Here is a 25,651-nt window from a genome sequence, read left to right as displayed (position 1 = left end):
ATGACCTGCACTCTATCACTAGCTCCGTACTCAAAATCTTTCCCACTTTGAGTAGAATCTGTCAGATCTTATGGCCTCATGGCACAGACTTCAAGAATTCAAAACCATGTCAATAGCACAGTGAAACTCTGAATTGTCAAGCTAAGCAACACCTGCAGAGATAGTATGGTGTAGTGTGTAACCACCAAGTGGGAGGTCAGGAAGATCTCGGTTCAAATCCTGCCTCCCCATAATTAGCTTTGTGACCAAAGACAAGTTACTTAACGTCTCTCTGAGCCCATTTCCTTGGCTGGGAGAGACAACACATCTAAGTGTGGGGTGAACAGAAGGTAAGTTGTGCAATGGCACACCCATCCCAAAGGCAAAGGTAGCAGTGATTTCAGTGGTTCTCAGAGAGAAAGATGTGGAAGGAGTAGGGAGGGTTGAAGTGGGAGAGTAGGCTCTACAATCATCCAAGTGCCAAAGAAAATGAAGGTAATATAGGTAAGGTATTTAGCAAACTTTAAAGGGATTTATATCAGTTATTGTTGTTGATAATCATCCAGGTGACAAAAGGTCAAACATCTGAACCTAAGAATATTTTCTTCCTCTTAAATGTCTATAATCAGCATGAGTCTGTATCCAGCCCAGTAGAATCGCCTCACTTCTCTATGACCCACATCACTAGAATCCCTGAACTGTATTTAGAAAGGCGGTATGGTATGTTAATGGAAGAAGAAGGATTTGTTTTTATGAGAACAGGCCTGTTGGGTCATTTACATAAAAAGAGTCACAGCCCCTTCCCCTTAACAGTAGGGTCATACAACTTGACCTTTATTTCTCTCAGCTTCTCTAAGTGGAAACTATTTTTTTTAATCAAAATTTTCCTTTGGGTTTTTTTTTTGAAGGTCTAAATGATTTGAGGTTGATTGGCTTCTCTATAAAGCCCTGCCATTATTAATCAAATACCTCTTGGATTCTAGGCCAAGCTCTATTTTGGTTCAAAAGAAAAAAACTTGGATTTAAAGCAGTAACATATGATATGGAAACTCAATGGAAGGAAACACCAAGATGTCTGCTTCCCTTTCCATAAATATAAGTATAAATGTTACTGAATCTTAACAAAAGGATGATAAAAATGCCAACAATGGAGCAATGACAGGTGCCTGTTTTTACCTAAATTATGTTTGAAAGAAGCAATCAAGATAAACTTTTTGGTATTTTCAATGATGTCATCAATTAGTACAAATTACTAATCCTCTCTGTGAGGCGTTAAAAAATTCTTATCAATTGGTGACCTTGGTCAAGTCGCTTAACTTCCCTAGGAATGAAGGGGTTAGACTAAATGGCCTCTCAGCTCCCTTACAACTTTAAACCTACAATGCTTTGATCTTATTGTAGAAAATAGTATGCTCACTCAGTGTTTGGCTGTTAGAGACTGACGCCTGAGTAGGGGTGAGAGTGCTGGTGGCACTGACCATTACTTTTCCCCTGTTAGAGCAGCAGAATCAGTCATTCTGTTATTCACACATCAGACAAATTTCTGAAACCTTGCGATTAAAACTCTAGCGGTGCAAAATAACTCCAGGGAGGCTGTTGAATTTCCCTGAAGCCTTTTTGGAGTAGCAGTTGTAGCTGTGCAAATTTTAAAATAGGAGAGTGACTCTGTGAGCCAGCCTTCTGAATTCATGAGTTTCAAAGACACTCATTAAATTTGTATTTCTTTTTTCTTTGTGGCAGACTCATCCTGCATGGAAAAACTACTTTCGAAAGACTGGAAGGAGAAAATGGAAAGATTAAATGCCAGTGAGCTTCTTGGAGAAATTAAAGGTAGGAGATGCAAAATATCAAATGTACCAATGCAGGTATGTTGTTGTGGTTATTTGAATACAAGGAAATGTTTGTCTTGGGCTCAGTCAAGTCAACAAGCATTGAGTAAGGAACCTACTATGTGCCAGGCAATGTACTAATATTAGCACTGAGGATACAAAGAAAGGAAAAAAATTACTTGCCCTCAGGGAACTCACAATCTAATGGAGTGTGAGCCCATTCTAATGGGCTAATTCATTACCCCACAAGCTCATAAGTCATATTTGTTAAGGGTCTTTTGTATAACAGAAAACTCTTGAATATTGGGACTAAAAATGACAGACACTGAGCTATAAACATTTTACTCACATGTTTGTTGATTGATACATGTTTGTACTAATATCTTTGTTGATTTACTCAGTGCAAGAGTTATTGTTCGTGAAATTAGGAAATGAAGAGACTGCTAGACATAGAATCAGAAGGATTTTGCTTCTGGACACTTGTTAGCTCTTTGATGTTGGGAAATTCACTTTAAATTCTCTGATGCTCAGTTCTTATCTATAAAATGAGGATAGTATTATCTGCAGTATCTACCCCACATGATTGTGGTGAAACTCAAGGTGATGGGCAGAAAGTGTCTTACGTACAATATGACTGCTAGCTATTATTGGATGGCACAGTGGGAAAAGTTCTGGCTTTGGTCAGAGGCCCTGAATTGGAATCCTGGATTGACCACTTACTGCCTGTGTGACCATGGATAGATCAATTCACAGGGGCCTCTGTTTCTTCAACTAGAAAAAATAAGGAAGTTGGACTAGATGACTTTTCAGGTTCTTTTCCAGTGCCAAATCTATGATTTCATGATTCTTCTGTCTCATAGAGTGGAAAGAGTGCTGAATTTAAAATCAGAGAACCTGAGTTCTAATCCTGGCTCCGCTTATTATTATTTTTATAGGCAAAGCACTTCCCTTCTCTGTACCTTGTTTCTTCATCTGTATAATGAAAGAGTTGGACAAGATGGCCTCCAAGATCCTTTCCATTTTGAAATCCACGACCCTATGATCACCATAGTCACTTCTGAATCAAAATCTTAATGATCCTTTGCCCAAACTCAACAGTAGAATTTGTTAGTTAATATGATTCCATTGACTTAATTTTTGAATCAGAGTTTTTAGCTATTGATTTTTGTTTAAATGAGGTAAATGATTGCACCCCTAAATAGAAGATATTTAGGAAGTGATAATGAAACAACTAACAAGATTTATTAAATCTTATTGGATTTAGATAAGACAAAGTCATAATTTTGGAGCTGGAAGTGATCTTGATGTCCCTTTCCCCACCTTCCCACTATTTTATAGCACAAAAAGTATGGTCTTTCCCAGATTCACATAGTTAATATGTGTCTGATGTGAGATTGAAAATTTATGAGACAAAGTTCAGGGGCCTCATGTCTTCAGGCAGGTGAATATCTCTATCTTTTAAGACGTATTTTTTTTTCCCATTTCAGACTGCTCAAGGCTCATTGCTGCATGGGTACCACTAACAATTTTTTTCAAGGAAGTTTTACTGATACCTTTTTTTTTAATATATCAATAAACCTCTACTAGAATTCTTCTTCCTTTTAACAACAATAACAAAACAAAAAACAAAACCACAAACACAGCTAAACAAAATAAATCATTAATCTGATAGCATATGCAACATTCTATACCTGCAGTTCACTCCCTTTCTATCAAGTTTTACCATCTGTCCTCTGGAACTAAAATGATTTGTTGAGAGGGTCAAATGAGATAATATTTATAAAGTGCTTAGCACAGTACCTGGCATACAGTAGGCACTTAATAAATGCTTGTGGCCTTCCTTTCTTTTTCCCTCCCCATTGCAATTAATCTGAATTCTGATGTCTTTTAGTATTATTATCATTCATGTTATTTTGATCCTGCTTTCTTCATTCTGAATTGGTTCATACAAGTTGTTCCATATTTTTTGTAATTCCTCATGTAATTTTTTGGGGTACAATAATATTCCATTCCATTCATACCACAATTTGTTTAACCATTCCTCAGCTGGTAGTTACCAATTTTATCTTTCTATTTTTTACTATCACAAAAAATGTTACTGTGAATATTTAGTCATATATGGAGCCTTTCTTTTTGTCTTCGACTTCACTGTGGTATATTCCCAGTAGTGAGATCAGTGGGTTAAGGGGTATGAACAGTTTAGTGACTTACTTGGCAGAATTTCAAATTGTTCTTTCAGAACATTTGGACCAATTAACAGCCTCACCAAAAGTGTGTTAGTTTGATATATTTCCCTGGGTACTTCTTTTCCATGAAGTAAATCCAGCTGATTTGATTGTGATAGGAAGATTGTACCTGACCATGGCTTTCATCCCTGATATATAGTATTTGTGGGCTCTGAGTCAGCATGAGCCTTAACACTGGAGCAACAAAGACCACTATAAACACCTCTATTCACCCCAATGATGACCTAAGGGGAGAACTATCTCAGCCTCAAAACCTCAGAATAACAATCACACCCTACCACCCACCTCAATTGGTTCTTTGCTGTTCACTCAATCTACTTACTTTTAAACAATTATTGATTTTTTTATCATTTTCTTTTCCAAGTACATTGTTCCCCCTTCCCTACCCAAAGGGCCAACCTTATAACAAAGAGTAAAAGAGAGAAAGTAAAAAGCATTTCAGCCAAAGTAACCAACATATCAACTGATTCTGACAGGAAGAAGGCAAGGTGCATTTTCTCATATCTTTTTGGGGGGCCCAAGTTTGGTCATTATAATTGTGCATTGTTCAGTTTTATTGTAGTAGTTATTCTTTCCATTTTCATTTCCATTATAGTTGTCATATGTACGTGTATATATATATGTGTGTGATACACACACACACATATATACATACACACACACACACATATATATATATATATTTAGATTTATGTATAGTTTGCCTGGTTCTGCTTACTGCATTTTGCCTTTGTCTTTCTGTCTTTCCAACTTCTTTGTTTCTTCATAGTCATTATTTCTTATGGTAGAAAAATACTCTCTTATAGCCATGCATCACAGTTTGTTTAGACATTCCCCGAATGATGGGAATGTACTTTGTTTCCAATGTGCTTTGCTACCATAAAAGGACTGCTATGAATTTTTGTTGTATCATAGACCCTGGATTTTATCTTTAACCAGCTTGAAGTATTTGCCCAGCAATGAGAGGGCCGACCTATTCGCTCTTACTCCATGTGACATCCATGGATCTGGTTGAAGATACATCAGCCTCCTCCCTGCTACCTCGTTTCCTTAAAAACCAGGAAACCAGATGACATGGTGGGTAGAGCAGTAGACCTGGAGCCAAGGAAGACCTGAGTTCAAATTTGGCTTCAAACACAAAAACCATGTAAATGTTAGTTATTATAATAATGACAATTATTATTATATATTCTAGAGCAATGGTTCATAACTTTTCAAATAGCAAGACTATTTTTAAACACCCCCAAATTTCACGGACATCTGCAGGGTAACAGTACTGTTATCAATTGACAGAGAAAATTTGTGATGAAAAGTTACAGTGAATTCAGTAAGGTTTTTGAAATGAATTTGTACTTTATTCATCACAATTACATTTATTTTAAAAATAGTAAAACATACATGTACAAGACAAATTATTCAGTCTGCAGAAAGGTTAGTTGCTTATTCCACATTTATGCCTGGCCCCTTGCAACAATTCCATGCTTCCTGGGTATTGGAAGCCCAGAGACTGGGCAGCAGCAGCCTACTGGGATTGCCCGCGGAATCCTCCTCCTCTCTGTTTATCATTTCTCTACAGGATCATTCCTGCCTGTACCCTCCTCTTCTGCCTCTGAGCTCTCCGTGCCCTCTTCTCCTTACTGTACTGGCAAAGATTGTCTAGGAATGTTGATTCTAGAACTTTAGTGTGCGTCTCTTCCAGGATACAGTCACTGAGCCCAGAAGTTATTTTTTCTATATCAGCCTCTTGAAACTACCTAGGCTCATTTGCTCTTATTCATTTGCTCCCAGGGGTGATGAAGAACCCTTCTCTGCATTATCCTCATCATAATAGCTTCTGTGTCTATGATGTCCTTTCAATTATCCTTTACCAGCAGATAGCAGTCATTGTCAGTAGCATCATTGTCAAATTTATGGGGAGTGAGCACTACATATTTAAAGGGAGGAACATTAAGGCAAAGTTGGTAGAGGTTCGGCCTTTAAGTTGGAAAAACCTGGGTTTCAATCCTTCCTTTGTTTATACTAGCTGTGTGACTGCGAGTGGGTCATTTAACCTCTCAGTGGCCTAGACAACCCTCTTAACATTATGGATTGTTGATCTGCATTGATAGAAGGAATTTCTAACCAGAAATGCCCCATACCTCTTAAGTAACACAGGTCTGGCCTAAAATAAATGGAAAAGGGGAAAGGAGGTCCTATTGATTTGAGCACTTAGTGAAACAAAAAAGCTTTATTTTTCAAACTATCAATTCAGTTCCAATTTAATAAGCATTTATGACCTATCGTAGGCAGAGAATAGAGACTCTTCTCTTTCCTTATCTATAAAATGGGGATAATAATATTGTGAATGAAGTACTTTACAAACATTCAAAATCTAGAAGATGTGAGTTATTATAATGATGAGCAGAGAGCTAGAGTTTTTGTTGCTTACACTCTTGGTGTAGAAACTCCCTTCCACAATGCAGATTGGCAACTTGCCTGTGAGTTGATAGGTTTAGGGAGTTTCTTGGGGTCACTGAGAGGTGAAATTACTTGTCATAGAACTGTTTTGTCTCAGAAGCAAGACTTGGCCCTGGACCTTCTTGGCTTCAAGGCTATTTTAATATGACTAGTATGCATGTTGCCTCTTATAATTAATAATAGTAATAATCTCTTAGCATTTCCTCACACTTAGGACTTTCTAAATGTGTAATAGTCTCCAGTATATGATACTATAGTTGTTATGTACTGAATAGCCAGTGAGATCCAAGTCAATGTACAGTTTAGGTGAGGTTATAGACATGGCTAAACAAAACAACTAGAAAGAGCAATTATAATAAAAAAATAGGATCTATCCTACTTAGATCATAGATTGAATATTTTGTTTATTTCTGAGAATCCTATTTTAGATGAGAGTTTGAAAAGTTGGAGCACATCTTAGAAGAATGTGACCAGGATGGAGACTTGAAACCATGCCATATAAGGAAAATCCACCACTCAGTAAATGAACATTTCTTAATTGCTACCTATGTGCCTATTACTGAATTTGCAAAGAACTTGGTTTTAAGTCCTAGCCCTGCTAATTTCTGTCTGTGTGACCTTGGGAAAGTAACTGACCTTTAGTAAATGGATCTCAGTTTTCTCATGTGTAGAATGAGGAGCTTAGTGGCTTTGGAATGAGAAGAGTTGACCTCTGAAGACCCTTTCAGTTCTAAATCAATGATTCTATGATTTATTTAAAGAACTGAGGATGTTTATCTTGGAGATGATTAGGTCTATGGAACATATAATAGTTGTCCTCAAATATTTAAGGCTGAGAGACTGGATTTCTTCTATGTGGGCCTTGAAGGCAGAGGGCAGCACATTTAGGCTTGCTGTTCAGCAATAACAGCTACACCTATCTAAAAGAATATTTTTTTCAGGTATGGGTTGGACTGGATGGTCACTTAGATCCCTTCACATTGAAATTCTGTGATTCCACAATTGAATGGGACAGAATTCCTTGGTAGGTAGTGAGTTCCCCATCACTAAAAGTGTTCAGAGTAAGGTGAGACGACCAGTTATTAGAGCTTTTGTAGAGAATTCCTGCACTGGGAGAAAGATTGAGTTGAATGGCCTCTGAAGTTCCTTCCAACATCAGAATTCAATGGTTCTTGGCATTGGATATTTAGTTTTCTATCTGTAGTTTCCACATCATTTGTTTTAGTGTGTTATGAGGATTTTCAATATCTCTCCTTTTCCCTGTTTATTTGTTAATAAGGGCAACAGAGGTGATGACCACTGTACCCCAAAGCAGAGACATCAGTGAGAAGCAAAGCCATAGGGGGGTCAGACATCTGAGTTCCTCTCTGCCTGGTGGTGGTATGGATGGAGACTTTGGGGGCGTGGGTTATGCGTCAGGGGGAGAAAATTGCTGGTTGGGCTTCTCCTGCTTTCCATGGCGTTGGGCACTAGAAGAGAAGAGGCTGTTACTCAGGAGCCACTCCCAACGGTGGAGATGACTCGGCCACTCTTCTTCAGACCGCCAGCATTCTCCTTGCTGCCCTGAAGGGTGGGGCCCATCCCTGCATGCCTTCTGTTGGGGAGAACCTCAGTGAGTCTCCTCCCTGTTCCCCTGCACACATGGCCCTCTGTGCCTGGGCTGGCATCTTCATTGTGGGAAGGCGCCTCCCTGGGCAGCTTGCCAGGAAAACAGGAACGCTAGCTGTACCCGTAGCACAAACTGTTTCTACTCATGTTTGTCAAACACACAGATGATAAGAGGGGTGAAAAAATAATTATGTGATACAGACCAAATAAGGAAAATAGTGTTTTCTTTCCTCGGACATTTATGATTAATTATATCAATATTTACATTGAGGCTTCAAGGTGGGATGTGCTTCTTAGGTGTGCTCAGGAAAGTAGCACAGAGAATGGAGGTTTTCTTCTTAATGAAGGAAAGAGAATGAAGAGCTGTGCTTTTTCATGTCATAATTTTCACTTATATAGACAAAATGGTATAGTGGATAGAGGGATAGCCTTGGAAACAGGAATACCAAGGTTCAAAACTCTATCTTTATCATATGGTAGCTGTGTGACATTAGGCAAATTAATTAACCTCTCAGTGCCCTGGGCAATTTTCTAAGATTATAAATTACAAAGGAGTTGCAGATGGGCGTTGGTGGAGGGAAATTCCATACCAGGATTTCCCCTATACCGATCAAATCACAGGTCTGGGCCAGAATTAAAAAATCGGTCAAAATGACACCCCTCGTTCTTTTCAAACCTTAAAACTTAAATGGATCTGATGGTTGCTCTCCTTTTTCATTGTGTCTAGAGGGGAGGGTAGTTCTAGAATCTAAATATTATTTCACAGTTTAGTTCAGTGTTAAAGACTAGAAATGCCCCTTTGTTACAGTACTAATTCAAATAGGAGTTAGAAGACTTCAGTATGCACCCACTTTTAATGGATTGTGTAATTCAGTAGGAATTGTGAGCCTTTTATAGAAGGTAAGTTAGTTTTGATCTTTCCAAAAGTTTTGGTGCAGAAGGAAAAAAAAGAAACAAAACAAAACTGGATTTGTAGTTCAAAGACTTGGGTGTAAGACCTGTCTCATGATGTATATAAAGTATCTTGAAGTTGAAAAAAATCAGTATAGACAATGAAGGTTATTGTTATTATTTCATGTAGAATTAGGAAGTTAAGCACAGGTTTGACCATGTCATATCTCTGCTCCAAAATCCCCAGGGGGTCCTGTTTTGTCTGGTATAAAATATGAATTCTCCAGCCTGGCACTTAGAGCCCTCCATCATCTGGTTCCAAGTTACCTCTTCAGATACTTCTCAAGATTTTTTCCTCAAACACTGTGTTGTTGCCAAATTTGACTTTCCATCTCCCACCTCAGCGGCTTTGTCTAGGCTGCCTTCCATTCCTGGAGTGCACTCTCTCTCCTGTTTTCCATCCCTAGGTAACTTCAACACTCAACTCAGGTACCACCTTCAACCCTGGAGTCATTAGCTTGCTCTTTCCTCATAGGATCTTGTGCTTGCTGAAGTGTGTCTATGCTGAATTCCCTTCTCACCCTGCCACCCCACCCCACTCCACCCTGAAGCAGAATGGAAGCTCCTTGAGGTCAGAGATAGTTTTTGGCTTTTATATCCCCAGGGCCTGGCATAGAGTATTTCCCCCAGTCTGTGCTTTGTGGTTTGTTGAATTGCATGAACAACCAATGGACTCAAAGGCAGGAGAGCCAGGTCCTCCCAGCTTTGTGACTGTGACCCAGGGAAGTTGCCTTCCCTATTCTTGACCTCAGTTTCTCCAACCATAAATTGAAGGGGTAGAATTAGATGACCCCTTCCGGCTCTGACACGCTGCGCTATGTGCATGCGTTAGCTGCCTTTAAATGCTGAGTTTAAAAAAATGCAAATTCAGTAGCAATGCTACAGCTTCTAGTCTCAGTTTTCTTATACTTCTGTTTTTCTTCTTCTCTTTCTTTTAAGCTCTCATTGTAGGACAAGGCAGCCAGCCATTGCTGCTTATCACCACCAGAAGAGAGCCTGGTTTAGTTTTCAGGCTCAGCTGCAAACATAAATCTTGGGAGCAGGGCAGAAAAGAAGGCATCGTGTAGCCGCTTGGCTCCTGTGGCTGGTCATGGTCTTTTTCAATCTCTGATAGGTCTTTGAAGATCAAATGGTGAAGGTCATTCTTTAAGTAACTTAAGCAGTTCTGTTATCACCAAAGGGTCAGGATTGGCCTCGCAGCAAGCCTAGGGCTTGGGTGCCTCCTGCCCAGGGCACAGCTGACCTGTCCATTAAGCTTGGGCTTTGGGGCTGTTTGCTGTTCACCTACACTATGAGATCATCACCTTTATTTCTGGATGTTGTGAGTTTGTGTCAGCATGCTGCCTTTCTTCTGTAGGACAATGTATATCGCTCGCATTGTTTTGTTTTCATTTTCAACAGTCCATTGGTTTTCTGTGTCTATTGTCTGGTCCTTTATAATTTTTAAATGTTGGGAGAAGTGTGTTTCTTGGAGTGCCATTCCTAAGTCTAAGGCAGTTGCTTCATCAAGCCTCATTGGAGGGAACTAGAAAAGTAGGCAGCATGGATACATAAATGAATGCACAAATGAATAAATGGATGAAAAAGTGTTTATTAAATGATCACCATGTGCAAAGCACTTTGCCAAGTGCTAGAGATACAAATAGAAAAGTAAGACCTTTCCTGTACTCGGGATGCTCACATTCTAAAGGAGGAGACACATATAGGATATTTTAGCAACAAGTTAGATGGAAAGTTCCATGGTCCTTGGTGTGCTGCAGCAAAGCAAGTGGTAATACATTTTCTTTAATGTTCTTTCCCATTGATAAAACCATATCCATACTACTTTTCAACATAAAAACAACCTGCAACAACAGTGAGCTAATTTTTGGGATCTTGGAGGTGTGGTGGTAGTGGTGATGAAGCAGTAATTTATAATACAGAGATGAAAAATAAATGTAGATTATTATAATATAGATTATAATATAGATTATTAAAAATAAAAAAAAACAAAATGACTCAGAACAGTATTTCTGAGGCGACCCATTGCCAGTGCATTGACCAATCATTGAAGAGAGACTAGGCTTAAAAGATCCCACCTTGTTTTGATTTTGGTTTCTTAGCCTCCTATGTTTATAAAATGCCTAAAATGTATATAAAAGGTGATAGAGTGAGAGTGCTGCTTGTTACTATTTACAATGTGTCTGAGTCTCAAAGACTTTCTTCCAAGAGTATGATGCAGTCTTTCTAATTTTCAATGTTTTTGATGTTAAAAAAAAAATCAGAATTACAAACCTTAAAGGGGTGAGGAAGCAGGGAATTGAGCATCTAGGCCTTTCTCCATTAAGGAAAGGTCGTTTTCTTTTGATGCCTCCCCGTGGCACGGCAGGAAAGGCAATGCCAGAGAAGCATATGTACTGACATGCTGTCAGGTCCTACCAAGTCTTGGGCTACTAGAAAGGCTTTGCATATGGTTGGACAATGGACTGTATGCATATTTGTCCTCCAGGGACCAGCCCAAGCCAGTGAAGAAAGGAAAAGCTTAGTACCAGAAGACTGGTTACCAGATCATGTTTTTTGTTGGCCACAGCAACTCAAGAAGACCATTTCCTAACATTTGGAGAGTGTAAACTGTGTCAGTTTCAAACTAGAACCATAGATTTAGAACTGAAAGTCATCTAGCCTGACCCCTTCATTTTACACATGAGGGAACTGAGGCTCAAAGAGGTTGCGTGAATTGGTCATGACAACAAGGATAGTAAATGTCAGAGGGAGGACTTGAACCCAGGGCTCACTGACCCCTCATTTACCCCTCTATCCATGACAAGAAATGGTTAGGGCAAAAGCACATTTACAAAATCACAAAGCAAGTATGATGAAGAAGTCAAGATTCTCACCACACAGAAACTGGAGTAAAATTTGGGGGCACCTCCGGGCCATTTTCCATTTCTCTACCTAAGGTTAAGCTGTGGGCTCCTTGACAGCAGCGTGTATCCCTGGCCTAGCACAGTGGCTAGCTCATAGCAAATTTTTTATCAATGCTTATTGAGATGAATTGACTTGACTCCCTGAATATTCTGTTGACACCACTGTAATCAATAGCTTGAGATTATTTCCCAGTCTACCGCCTGCCTTCACTTTCTTCTGCAAACAATGAGGGCACACAGCAGCTAGTTTTAGAAATAAATATACATGCTTTCTATCACAGCCGCACCCATAGGTTTTTAATTATCCTTGCTTTGTATGGCTGCAGACATTTCTGAGCGCCCCTTTGTGCTCTCCCTTATAAACATCTTTTCCTCCTTTTGAAGTCTGTGTGATATACATGCAGGCAATTAAAACCTCCCCCCAACTCGGGGCTGGAGACACGAGGTCTTCTTAATTAAAACTCAAACAAAAGCTACGAGCAAAGCCCCGCTATATGATTAAGGTCTAAAGTGTTATGATACATTAGAATCATTGTTAACTGTGAGGATTAAAAAAATCAATCTGCAGGGGAAAGATCAGTTGGATCTAATTAGTGAAATCAATGTACACATAAAAGAAAATACTGAAGTTTAATAACTGGCCCTTATTATAAATATTACACAGGCTAAGAGCATCCCTGGCTGGTATCAGTGATCACATTCAAGAACATCTTAAATTAATTGGGGAAGAATCTGAAACATTCATGTGTCTTTGATAGACTATGTTAACAGGTAAATAAGGCACTTAAAACAAAAACTTACTTTAAAAATCATCCTTGCATTTAAGTATTTCAACTGCCAGATTTCTCCACTATCTTCTCTTATGGCAGCTTTACAGGACTGAAGTATTTCTGTCGACACCATTAAGAAAGCCCGATGTGAGTAACAAGTGACAGGCTTTAACAAAGAAGGAAGGAGAATAGTTGGGAACAAAAAGATCAAAAAAAAGTAGTCTCACACAATTATGATTGCATTCAATATGTATTAGTATGTTTGGTGACATACCAACCTAAAAATGAAAGAATACCTTTTGATAGACTGGGAAACAAGACATTTTACATTTTTCTCCTGATTACTCTGATTAAAATAAGCATTATAACTGGTATGGAGAAGAAAAGCTATTACTAATTACAGCCTGGTTTTTAAGTAAAATGAGGGTCATTAGCAATTTCCTGGAAGCCATTCAGATTGTCTACCAGGAAATGGTAGCTAGCAGGGCATCTGTAATACTCCTGGGCAGAATTAGGGAAACTGTATACTGGAGCTGTGTGTTTGACTAAGGCAGGAAGGATGGACTTTCACTGCTGGGGTGGGGGGAAATTGCTCTTCATTGAACTCCAGACATTTTCATGGAGATGACAGGGGTTAAAAAAGAGACAGGCACAGGCACAGGCATAGGTATTCTATATCTATGCCTAATTTTCTGTCTTTCTCTGTCTCTCTGTCTCTGTCTTTGTTTCTGTCTCTGTCTCTCTCTCATATATGCAGACATACATATCCCATGTGAATCATATTGGGGTGATCAGTGGCACCAGGCTGATATAGTAACATCAGAGTCTGAAGTTTTATCCTCAGGGATGACATAATCAGGACACCCCAAGATTACCAGAGAGAAGAGTAGCTGGCTTTGTGTGTTGGATTCCTAGAACCACACTTCGGAGAGGTGGGGTGGGGAAATCTTCTGTGCCTTTGACATCTGCTGTCTCAATCACCAGTGAAGCTATGGGGCATTGACTACAGCACCATGAGACCTTTCTTTATAAAAGGGGAAAAATTTATAAATTTAGTAGTATTCACAACAAATTAAAATAATAAAGAATCTGTACAATTATGCACCAGATAAAATCACTGAAATGCAGATGTATTGGAAAAGGACACTGAGTGGGGTTATTGGAACACCTGAGCTGGAGTCTGGACCCTGCATGGGCTAAGACCTTTCATCTCTAAGATGAGGAGGTGACACTAGGTGATCACTGACCCTTTCTCAGCTTGACAAAGTTGGTGTAGTAGATAGGGTACTGCACCTGAATCAGGAAGACCTGAATTCTGCCTAGGATATTTATTAGCTATGTGACTCTGACTTAGCTTCTTTGGGCCACAGTTTCCTCATCTATTAAATGAAGGGGTTAGACTCAATGCTCCCCACCAATTTCCTTCCAGCTCTAAATTCTGATCCTATGAACTATTTATACTTTGATGAAAAAAATGATAATTCAAAATAGAAATATAAAAATAAATATAAAATTTTATAAATGTAAAATAACAATATAAAATAATATTCATTTTTAGCTATACAATATCAATATGTTTCTTTATAAACTTGTTTTTATCTGTGTACTTGTAAAGTTTTGAGCTCATTGCAATTGGTGATTTGAGACTAGAGCTCAGGAGAGATAGGTATTGATAGACATACATATATATATATGTACACACATATATATGAATAAATGTATATAAACATATACATATATGTATGTATTCTTTAGGACACATTTGCATAGTGTGCATCTCCTGGATGTTCCACCAACATCTCTCCATTCCAGGCATTTTCTCTGGCTGTTCCCCATCTCTGGAATGCTCTCCTTCCACCACTCTGCCTTCTGACCTCCCTAGCTTCCTTTGAGTCCCAATTAAAATCTCATTTTCTACAGGAAGCCTTTCTCTACCTCTCTTAATTCCAGTGCTTTCCCTCTGTTAATTACTTTCTATTCATTCTATGTATTGCTTGCTCTGTATGTATTTGTTTGCACATTATCTCCCCCATTAGATTGCAAGCTCCTTGAGGGCTGGGATTGTCTTTTGCCTCTTTTTGTGCCCTCAAGCTTAGCATAATGCCTGGTGCATGGTAGGCACATAATAAATGTATATTGATTGATTGATTTCATGTCCTGTCTACTTCTTTTCATGTGCCCTAAACTGGACTTTGGTACCTGAACACCCACTTGTTTGTGCCAGTGTTTGACTTATAGCCTCTCTTACAACAGGCTCTTACAATCCCTCTGAGTTGTGATTGATTCTTTGTGACATATTTGGGGAGAATCCCCAGAAGAACACCAAGGAAATAAGGGTTGTCAGTGTTGGAATGGGTTGGCAAGGAAAAGTTTGATATGATGTCTTTTTTCACATAGATCATTTAGATGATAATAGATAAGTACTTGCTCAGGAAGTGAAGATATGCCACTGCTTGAATTCATGGGTATGGGACTACTTGGCATTTATAGAACCCATGTTTATCTTATGGTGCACATTACTTCACATTATTCTAGGAATGTAAGCTCCATAAAGACAGGGCTATACCTTATTTAAACTTAATTATTTTTCCCAGTCCTACATATACACAGTGGAATTTTTTAAAATTGCTGAATTGAATTGAGTTTTTTGACCAAGCTTATAAGATTCAGAGTAATTCTCTAAAGACTGTGTTGTTGGTGTCTGTGTTTACTATCTGGCTTGTGGAACTTGACCATTGAACCTGACCTTGACCAGATCTGACAAGGATCTGAAATGGGGTCTAGTCAATGGCTTGTCTGAAGGATTAGTCAATGGCTTTCTGCCATGACACTCTAGCCAAAATTCTTCTCTAAACTGGAGATCTCATTTATTTCTTAACCCCACAGTCAGTATGACTTTTGCTATCTAGTGTAAACACTAACAGTGCTACTTTCGTAAGCTTGCTGACAAGTTAGTGAAATCTTAGACTATATTTAGTACATGTCTCGAGTGACAGAGGTGATTGTCCCTCTGTCCTTTGCCCTTGCCAGACCATATGTGTAGTATTGTGGGCATCCAGTTTGGGGCACTGCATCTTAGAAAGAACACTGAAAAGTAGAAGCATGTTGAAAGGAGAGCAACCAGTATGTTCAGATCACTGGAACTCATTTTCCATTAGCACCTGAAGAAACAGAATATATTTAGCTGAGGGAAGAAAAAATACTGCTGATGGTAGTGGGGGCATGATCATAACCTTTAAATATTAGAAAAACTGTTTTGAGAATGAGAGATTAAACACATCCCATCTGACCCTAGAAGACAAAGCTAGAAGTAATGCACAAAATTACAGAGGGACTTTTTCAGATTAATATTAGGAAAAACTATCCTAACGATTAGAGCAATCTTGAAATGAAGAAGAATGTTGTAGAAGTCATGTACAGCCCATAACCAAAAACCTTCAAGTTGAGGGTGAAGTCAGAGAAGTTGCAGAGACCATCTCTGCTTAGGTATGGATTGGGCGAGATGACTTTCTCATGATCCCTTTCAATTCTGGAAGTGTGTGATTCTTACATCTCTGAGATTAATTTGTCCTAGGTGGTGCCATAGTGCATAACGTCTTGGGCCTGGATTCAGGGGGACTCAATTTCATGCGTTCAAATCTGGCCTCAGACACTTACTGGTTGTCTGACTCTGGGCAAGTCACTTAACCCTGTTTGCCTCAGTTATCTCATCTTTAAAATGAGTTGGAGAAAGAAATGTCAGACCACTCCAGTGTCTCTGCCAAGAAAACCCCAAATAGGGTCATAAAGAGTCAGACATGACTGAAATGACCAAACAACAAAAAACAATAAGATTTAACCACTTCTTTCTTTCCATTTGCTATGGTGCCTCAGGACTGATTGTGATCTGATTTCTATCCCTTCCACAGTTCTATTTTCTCAAGCCTAAACCAAAATTCTTTTGGGTTTGGGATTGGGGAGCTTTCTTCCTAATATTGGACTATATTCAAAGAAGTTGACAGTCATCCAGGAATTGCCCTCTTGTTGGGAGTTCATATCTGGGCCTTGTGAGTTGCACCAAAGAGTCACTTTTCAAGGTGAAAAATTTTCTTCTGAGCCATCGTGGGCCAGATTTAGTGCACAAAGACTTTAGTGGGCCAAGTAGAGATATGAGCTTACTGCCTGCTCCTCTCTGTGCTGCTTAGAAGGCATGTCTTTTGTTTTGCTCTCAAGCAACTGGCATTTCCTGAGAGTCAGTGTGTGTTCTGGACATTTCCTATGTCTAGAGAGGGCTTGCTCGTCTAATGGTATCTTGATGTCAGTTCTAGTACCTAGATGATGATAAATGGGGGGAAAAATCTCCAGTACCTACCTAGAGTAGTAGACCTCCCACATGTTCAGTATTTAGGTCATTTGTCTCTGAATTAGGAAAAAATTGCCCAGTCTACCCACTCAATAAAATGCATGTATTTTCACCCAAATGGTGTTTTTTATGAATAGGGCTCTTGAAATAAGCATAAATTGTACATCATTCTCTGCATTTTTTAATGTGTTGCTACTGTTAGTAATTACTACTGAGTGCGTATTTAATCCACTGACGAAATTTGATGCAATTATTCAGTTTATTTGTGATTCCCCTTCAGTCCAAATGTCTGCACAACGCTACTGACAAGGCAGACAGACTACAGGGAGGTTAGGCTGTGGGAAAACGATTCATGCTTTTTCTGAACTCTGATGAGAAATGTGTTGTCTTGCATTAGCAAAGGTAAAATGAGAGTGGAATAGGCCCTGAAAAGTGTAGAGTTTCTGAGTTTAGGGGATTTTAGATAAAATTACATTTTAAATACAACCATTAAGGACTCTCGACCAATTTTGCTCTCTTTTCCTACTGTATTGCAGAACCCAATGGGAGCTGTGTGTAACTGAGCTCAAAATTTAGTTCAATTTAACTTTCAGGCAAAATCCTCCTTCCTCAAGCCTCTTTCTAGTACTTAGGAGTTGATTGCACCTGGAAATTGGCTGAACAGAAACACGTTGGTGCTTCCCAGCAAGTCTGAATGAAATGATAGGAAGCCCTAGCAGAAAAAGGTCTGGGCTTTTCTCTCTGTCCCTCCATCCATGGGGTGTTTTTGAGCTTGGGGGTATTTTGTGCGGAAACAGACCTTTAGCATTAAAAGGGTCGACAGATGCTGAAAGTGTTAGAGGAGCCAGGGCTCTGAGGGTCTACTTTTCGTTTTCTACTTTGATCAAAAGCTAGTAAGGAAAGTACCAGTGTTTCACTGAAACTATTTGCTGCCATTAAAATAGTTTGGTGGGAGAGCAGGATATGGGGTTGCTGGTCTGACATGGGAAGGGAGTACTTCGTGGCCACTTTGTTCTGTGGACATCATCTGGGCCCTGTTCCCTCTCAAGTCGGTATGCAGCTATTTGTTAGAGCACATTTTTAATAGTGGTCTTAGAGTCCTCTCTGAGTGCTGGAGAAGATAGGAGATATAAGTCCAGTTCCACTCCCAGGGATTTAAAAAAAAAAAAAAAAGGTTTGTTGCCTCATCTAGAAATAATAAGAGAGGCCCATATTTCCAGGCTTTAAGGGAAGAATTGCATCGCGATTAACATTTGTTTGAATAGGTTTCCATCACAACAGGTGCACAATTATTTTATGAGTAAAATATTATCAGCCTTCAAAATTAGCCAGGGCAAAAATGCAAGTTGTCTGATTAAATAATCAGACCTGATACTTAAAATGCACTTGATTTCCACAGGAATTTTAAGACGCTCAAGTCCCAGTCTCTTCTCTGCCTTTGCAATGGGAGCTGTGATTGTTTGCAGGATGCAAGTAGTAGCTTGTAGTGCAAACGGTAGGATATACTTTACATAATTCAAACAGACATTATTTGAGACCAAACCACTAAAAAAATATAATAATAGGTTTTACTTCTAGTCAAACATTTTAATCCACCAATGAAGGTATTATGCTGCATGTTAAATCAAGAGAGAGGAAAAAAGTGGACTTCTTCTAGAAAGAGAGTTGGGGAATGTTCTGCATTTAATTAGAAGGCACATCAGTTTGGAAACCTGAAACTCAGTGTATTTAGAAAAAAATAATTCAGTTAATGGAGGGGAAAAATAATCAGAATGTAGAAGTGTCATTTACAAAATATGGCAATTGTCACTACGGCCCTGGTTACTGAATACCTGAGTAAGCAGAGTTGTAGAGACAGGCCCCCATGAAGGATCAAGTCTGAAGCAATAAGCTTCTCTACTAGGCAGCCTCCACCCTGAATCGAAAGTGTAAAAGGTGCAGCTGTCAGAAACCAATTACATGCAGGTAACTGTTTGTTTTCATATCTGAATCTGTTTGTCAATCAGGGGAATGCAACGAATCAGGACATGGGATCTCAAATACAAAACCACAAAGTCAGACAGAGCGTTTGGAGGATGTCCAAGCCACAAAAATTAGGGCAGGGGCATGGAGGGAATGAAAGGTTGTGCAAGCGGGCATGGCTCTGCACTTCCTTCCTTCCTTCCTTCCTTCCTTCCTTCCTTCCTTCCTTCCTTCCCAAAGACACAGGCCTGGAGGACTGGAAAGGAAGGCTAGTTTTCAGTGGAAACCGTCTGTTTTGGGGAAGCTTTTGGAGACTTCATTTTTAAAAACTGAATTTGATAATTTTCAGATACTTTGACAATTACTCAGATAGAAGGCAATACCCTGAGGTTGTTTTGATGTGCATTTCTGCTATGGTTACAGAGTTTGAGCAGTTTTTCAAGTGGTCGTTGACAACTGCTTCCCCCCCCCCCCCCCCCAGGCCTGCTTGTTCTTATTCTTTAGCTGTTTCTTCATAGAGGAATGGACCTTACTCTTAAATTCATTTCAATCTATTACAGATTTTTGGCTGTCTAACTTACATGAGAAGCATAATAGAAAATATCTGCCATGACAGAGGTCACTTAATCACAACTTGACTTTACATAGCACTTTAAAGCTTACGAAGTTTACATTTACAATTTTTATTTAGTTTTTACTTTATTTTACTTTTTCACCTTAAAAACATTTCTTTTCTCTCCCTCTTACCTCTCCCTCCCAAATTAAGACAAAAGAAAAAAAAACAAAACCCTTATGACAGATTCACAGTCAAGCAAAACAGATTCCTACATTGTCCATGTCCAAAAATGTATGTCTTATTTTGCGTTTTGAGTAGTATAGTTCAATATTGATCCTCTAGAAAGAATCATGACTAGTAAGTCATTCCATTGGACAGAGCTGTTAACTATTTCAAAGCTATCTTTACAATGTTGTTAGCATTCTATAACTTGTTCTTCTGGTTCTCCCTACTTCTGGTTCTCTCTACATCATTTCACATAAGTCTTCTCAGATTTCTTTGAAACCCTCAGAAAGCCCTTTTGTCATTTCTTATGGCACAATAACATTTCATTACATACATACACCATAATGTGTTTAGTCATTCCCTCATTGAGAGGCGTCCCTTAGTTACTGGTTCTTTGCCAATACTAAAAATTTTTGTATATATGGATTCCTTTTCTCTATCTTGATCTTTTGGTTCTATTAGTAGTATTGCTGGTCAAAGTCACAGTTTAGTGATTTTGGAGGACAAAGTTACAAAGTGCTTTTGAGAATGTCTATAATTACTCGCTGTTCTACCAACAGTGTATTGATAATATTCCTGTTTTCCTGAAGCCCTTCTAATGTTTGTAATTTTTAGTTTTGTTCTATTTGCTGATGAGTGTGGGGCAGAACCTCAGAGTTGCATTAATGTGTATTTCTCTAATTGTTAGAGAATTGTTAGTTCTGTAATTTGGAACATTTTTTCATTATTCATAGCTTGCATTTTTTTTTCTGTGAAAACTTCCTCTTCATTTTCTTTGGGCATTTGTCTATTGGAAAAGGCTCCTATTCTTACAAATTTAAATCAGTTCATATATATCTTGGAAATGAGAACTTTATTAGAGAAATTTGCTGTAAATATTTTTTCCTAGTTAACTGTTTCCTTTCTCATTTTAGCTACATTGGTTTTGTTTGTGCAAAAAATGTTTTAATTTGATGTAAACACAGTTGTTCAATCTTATCTTCTTGTTTTGCCATGAACTCTTCCCTTGTTCATAGGTCCTAAAGGAAATGTCTTCTTTGTCTTCGAATTTGTTTATGACATAATCTTTCATATTTAAGTCTTTTATCTATTTGGAGCTTATCTTAATATATGGTGTGCAATATTAGTCTAAGTCTATTTTCTGTTAGTCTGCTTTCCAGTAATCACAGTAATTTTTGTCCATTCATACTTTCCCCCATAGACAGAATCCTTGATTTATTGAGCATGAGACTACTAGATTTGTTTGCTTCTGCGTATTATATACCTGATCTGTTCCCCCGTGTGATCTCTCTACTTTTTAACCAGTATCAAGTTATGTTGATAACTGTTGCTTTATAGTATAACTTGAAATCTATTTTTTTTGTTTTGTTTGTTTTGTTTTTTTCTTTTTGGTTTTTTGTTTTTTCCTTTAGGCAATTGGGGTTAAGAGACTTGCCCAGGGTCACACAGCTAGTAAGTGTCAAGTGTTTGGTTTGAGGCCTGATTTGAACTCAGGTCCTCCTGACTTCAGGGCCGGTGCTCTATCCACTGCGCCACCTAGCTGCCCCTTTGAAATCCATTCTTCTTAGGTCCCCTTCCTTTCCACTTATTTTCATCATTTCCTTTGAGATTCATTACCTTTTATTCTTCTAGATGGATTTTGTTATTAATTTCTTCTAGCTCTATAACATAATCCTTTGGTAGTTTGTTTGCTATAGCACCTAATAAGTAAATTAATTTAGGTATTATGGTTATTTTATTATATTGGTTCAGTCTACCCATGAGCAATGAACATTTATTGATTATTTACGCCTGTCTTTATTTTCATAGTGTTTTCTAGCTGTATTCATATAGTTCCTGTGTGTGCATTAGTAGGTAACCTCCCAAGTATTTTATTCATGCTGTAATTATTTAAATGACATTTCTGTTTCCATCTCTTCCTGATTGGTTTTGTTTTAATGCAAAAATTTAGTGTTTTAGGTGTATTTATTTTCTATCTTGAAACTTTGCTAAAGTTATTACTTCAAATGATTTTTATTGGGCAGCTAGGTGGCACAGTAGATAGAGCACCGGCCCTGAAGTCAGGAGGACCTGAGTTCAAATCAGGCCTCAAACCAAACACTTGACACTTACTAGCTGTGTGACCCTGGGCAAGTCTCTTAACCCCAATTGCCTAAACAAAAAAAAAAAAAGATTTTTATTTGGCTTTCTAAGTAAACCATCATATCTATAAAAAGTGATAGTTTTGCTTCCTTTTTGCCTATGCTTATTCCCTTAATTTCCCCTAATTTTTCATATCATATTGCTATAGAGCTATTATTATTAAATGCTAGCTGTGACATAACTAGCATTTCTGGCATGTACAAAACTTTTGCCATACATTATTTACTTGGATCCCCTCAACAACGATGAGAGGTAGATACTGTAGTGATTGTTATCCCTATTTTACAGATGAGAATACTAAGCCATTAGAAGGTAATCGGTTTGCTCATGATTCTACAGCTGATGCTCCTGAGCAAGGATTTGAACTCACCTTTCTGACTCCAGGCCCAGACCTCCACCAATTAGACCATGTTTCTTACCTTCCCCCCCACCTCCAATTTTTTTAAAGCCACCCTTTTTTATAGGAGGAAGATCCCCAATGATGGGTTTTAACATGGAGCTCTGCTTGAGAGCCCCATCTAAGAACCTTCCATTTGTACTTTGGGTAGGCTCCAGCTTTTGAACAGGCTAAAATTCAGCCGTAGGCATTTCACATTTGTGGAGCTGCTTGTAAGAAAATGCTAGTCTTCTCTGGACCCAGGAAAAACTGCAAACCACCCTCTCCTGTTCATTGATGACGCTGTTTTACTTGGTTGCTGCCCTTCGCAGGCAGTGACACATACAAAGGACTCTTGGAAGGTCTGTTTGTGCTGAAACGGGGGAAAGCCTAAGGGAGACCCTCAGGTTTGCGCTGGGGAACATCAAGAGAACACAAATAGATGTGTCTTAAAGAAAGCAGAGGAAGTGGCAGGGGCACAACTTTCTGTGGTTTACTTCAGGCCTAGACTTTCAAGGCTGATGGGAAGGCGTGGGCTCCTCCTGATGGTTCGTTAAAAGGAGCCCTTGTACCTCTGCAGCCTCAGGGCCATGCCAACAGCCTTTGGCCAGAACAACTCGTGGCTGGGCTCGAACCCGCACAGCTTGATGGGGCGATCCTCAGTGGCTGCCTAAGGAGCTGGAAGTTGCCCTCCCACCCAGAAGGGTGCTGGCCCAAGTCATTCGTGGAATAGTTTCTCTTTGTGCTTGGACTCCCAACAGTGGACCTTACTCTGTTTGTGTGGGAGGAAATAGTGATAGCTGCTTAGGAGAAGGACTTGTTGTGATGCTAGGACCCCAGGCAATCTATCAATCAATCAACAAGCATTTATAAGAACCTGCAGGGCACCAGGCACCATAGACACTTTGCTAGGCCCCAGGAATACAAAAATAAAATAAAACTGTTCCCTCTTGAGGAGCGTACGTTCTACTGGGGGAGATGACATGTATGTACTAATTAAAAATTAAATATTCAATTGTAAAAATGAAAAATCCTGAAAATCAAAGGAAAGATTAATAAAAGTTGAAAGCAATGGGTTAGTTACTATATATACAGAATAGACAATATTTTGTATATACCTATATGATATGTTATGACATATTACATATATAATATACAGCATAGACAGAAAAAATCCAAAATAACTACAAAGTAGTAAAGGAGGGCAGTAGTAGGTGAGAGATCAGTCCTGTTTTCAACATTCCAGAAAATCTGAAATTATTTCAAGCCAAGCAATGAAAAAAGCAAATGAGTGAGATGTGACAGATGAAAGAATTCTTTGGAGACTGTGCTATAGCAGGAGAAAAGGGTGGCATGGTTTTATGCCCAAGATCGAGGAGTCACTTAGGAATGGGAAGATCAGAGAGAGTCTTTTATGAAGTTTCACCTGGTTGTATTTCATAAAGGGGTCTGGAGGTAGTCCCAGAGGAGTTTTTTTGCTTTCAGGGGAGTAGTCTCTTTGTCTTTAATTCTTATAACATTTGCCTGGCGGGATTTGAATCTCAAAATCCAGAAGCATTCTTTCACCTTCAAGTAGGGATACATTTAGAGAATCCCAGAAAGTCAATTAGTTATGGAGACCACAAGTGCCTGTTAAGCACTCAGTATTGTTTTAAGCACTATGGGGATAGCACAAAGGCATAGGATTTGATCCCAGATATTTAGACAGATAACAAACCTTCTGTTTTCAAAGCTCTCTAGAGAAAAAGTGATTCTATCACTGTAGGATTTCCATTTGTTGTTGTTCAGTCATTTTTCAAACATGTCTGACTCTTCCTGACCCCATTTAGGGTTTTCTTGGCAAAGATATTGGAGTGGTTTGCCATTTTCTTCTCCAGCTCATTTTGCAGATGAGGAAACTGAGGCAAATAAGGTTAAGTGACTTGCTGGAAGACTAGTCTTCTAGCTAGCAGATATCTGATACCAGATTTGAACTCAGAAAGATAAGTCTTCCTGATTTCAGGTTTTATGCTCTATCTACTGCACTACCATAGTAATTGGGAATATTCAACCCAATATTAAATGGTCTTCACTTCACTTATTTCCTTAAGTTTAACCTAAGTATTCCGTGCTACTTGAGATGGAGGATGGTTGATTATTATTCCCTGCAGAAGAATTCTTTATGTTCTACCTTGGTCTGAATTGCATTCCCCTCCCTAGCAATGTAGAAAATCAAAGTGTAACCTGTAATCATATTCATATAAGAGAGTGACAGTGAAAGTAATGAAGGTGAAGACAAGAATGATGAAAATGAAAAAAAAATTGCATTTAGAGAAATTTTTAAAGGCCTCTTTATAGTTTTATATATATATATATGTATATTTTCAATATGGGAATTTTGTGTAATTATATTTCAGTGTATATCTATATAGATAAAGTAGAAGGTATGTATCTGTAGATAGCTGTAACTTTCTATATTATAGATGTCTTTTACTTTCAAAAATATCTCATTTCACGGGAAGGAGAGACCAGGGAGGTGTGGGGCAGGCAGCATGGTGCAGTAGTAGAAGACTTTGGAATAAAAACAAACCCAAGGTTCAAATCCTGACAGTGCTTCGTAGTCCCTGTGTGACCTTGGGCAAGTTATTCCACCTTTGTGGGCCCTAACTTCCTCCCCTCTGGCATTACAGATTTGGACAAGGTAACCCCAAAAGTCTCTTTCATCTCAAAATCCTATAATTCCATATTCACTAGTTGCTTCATATGGTATTTAGTGAATTACAAATTCTGGCCTTTAATAAACATGGTGTACTTTTTAGACACAAATAAATCATTTTTTCCTCCAAAGTCCTGCCTCTGCCTGCCCTTCTCTATTTTCCTGGTCATCCCTTAGCCTCAGATTTTAGGGCTATTTCTTCCTGTCCCTCTGGTCTACCTTTGATTTATTTCTTTACATCATCATTGGTAGTCCAAGCAGTTAGTGCCACATAGTTTAGATGATACTGGAAGATCTAGTTGCCTATAGGTGACCTTAATTATTATTTCAGAGCAGATTAGTACTTGCTGTGATTAAGGTGTTCTTACAAGTGTCCTAGGGATGTGCCATAAGTTACCATAGGATGTGAACCTGCTTCTGAGACCAGACAGGCTGTCTGCTGGACCAGGTGACCTGGGGACTTTTATTTCTAGTTTTATAGTATTTGAGTTTCTGGACTAAATTCAAGTTCTGGCTACTTGGAAAGGTTATGAAGCATGAATGACATTTGTAATCTGCAGTAAGTAATATTAAATTATACTGTGATTATTAAATTAAAACTACAAGG

At 38.7% G+C, this 25,651-nt stretch overlaps 1 protein-coding gene across 1 annotated transcript in view; it reads left to right on the top strand.

Annotated features, from left to right (window-relative positions):
* SOX6 (SRY-box 6) overlaps positions 1-25,651 on the top strand; it is a 364,739-nt gene that overhangs the window by 89,453 nt on the left and 249,635 nt on the right. The window contains exon 4 of the mRNA XM_027852618.1: positions 1,720-1,809. Coding sequence (XP_027708419.1) covers positions 1,720-1,809 — 90 coding nt within the window. The remainder of the gene's footprint in view (positions 1-1,719; positions 1,810-25,651) is intronic.

The sequence above is a fragment of the Vombatus ursinus genome, unplaced genomic scaffold (genome assembly GCF_900497805.2).
Source record: "Vombatus ursinus unplaced genomic scaffold, bare-nosed wombat genome assembly UNPS02009770.1, whole genome shotgun sequence".
NCBI classification, from domain to species: domain Eukaryota; kingdom Metazoa; phylum Chordata; class Mammalia; order Diprotodontia; family Vombatidae; genus Vombatus; species Vombatus ursinus.
Note: the sequence above shows the minus strand (reverse complement) of the source record. Positions and strands in the feature narration are given on the sequence as shown.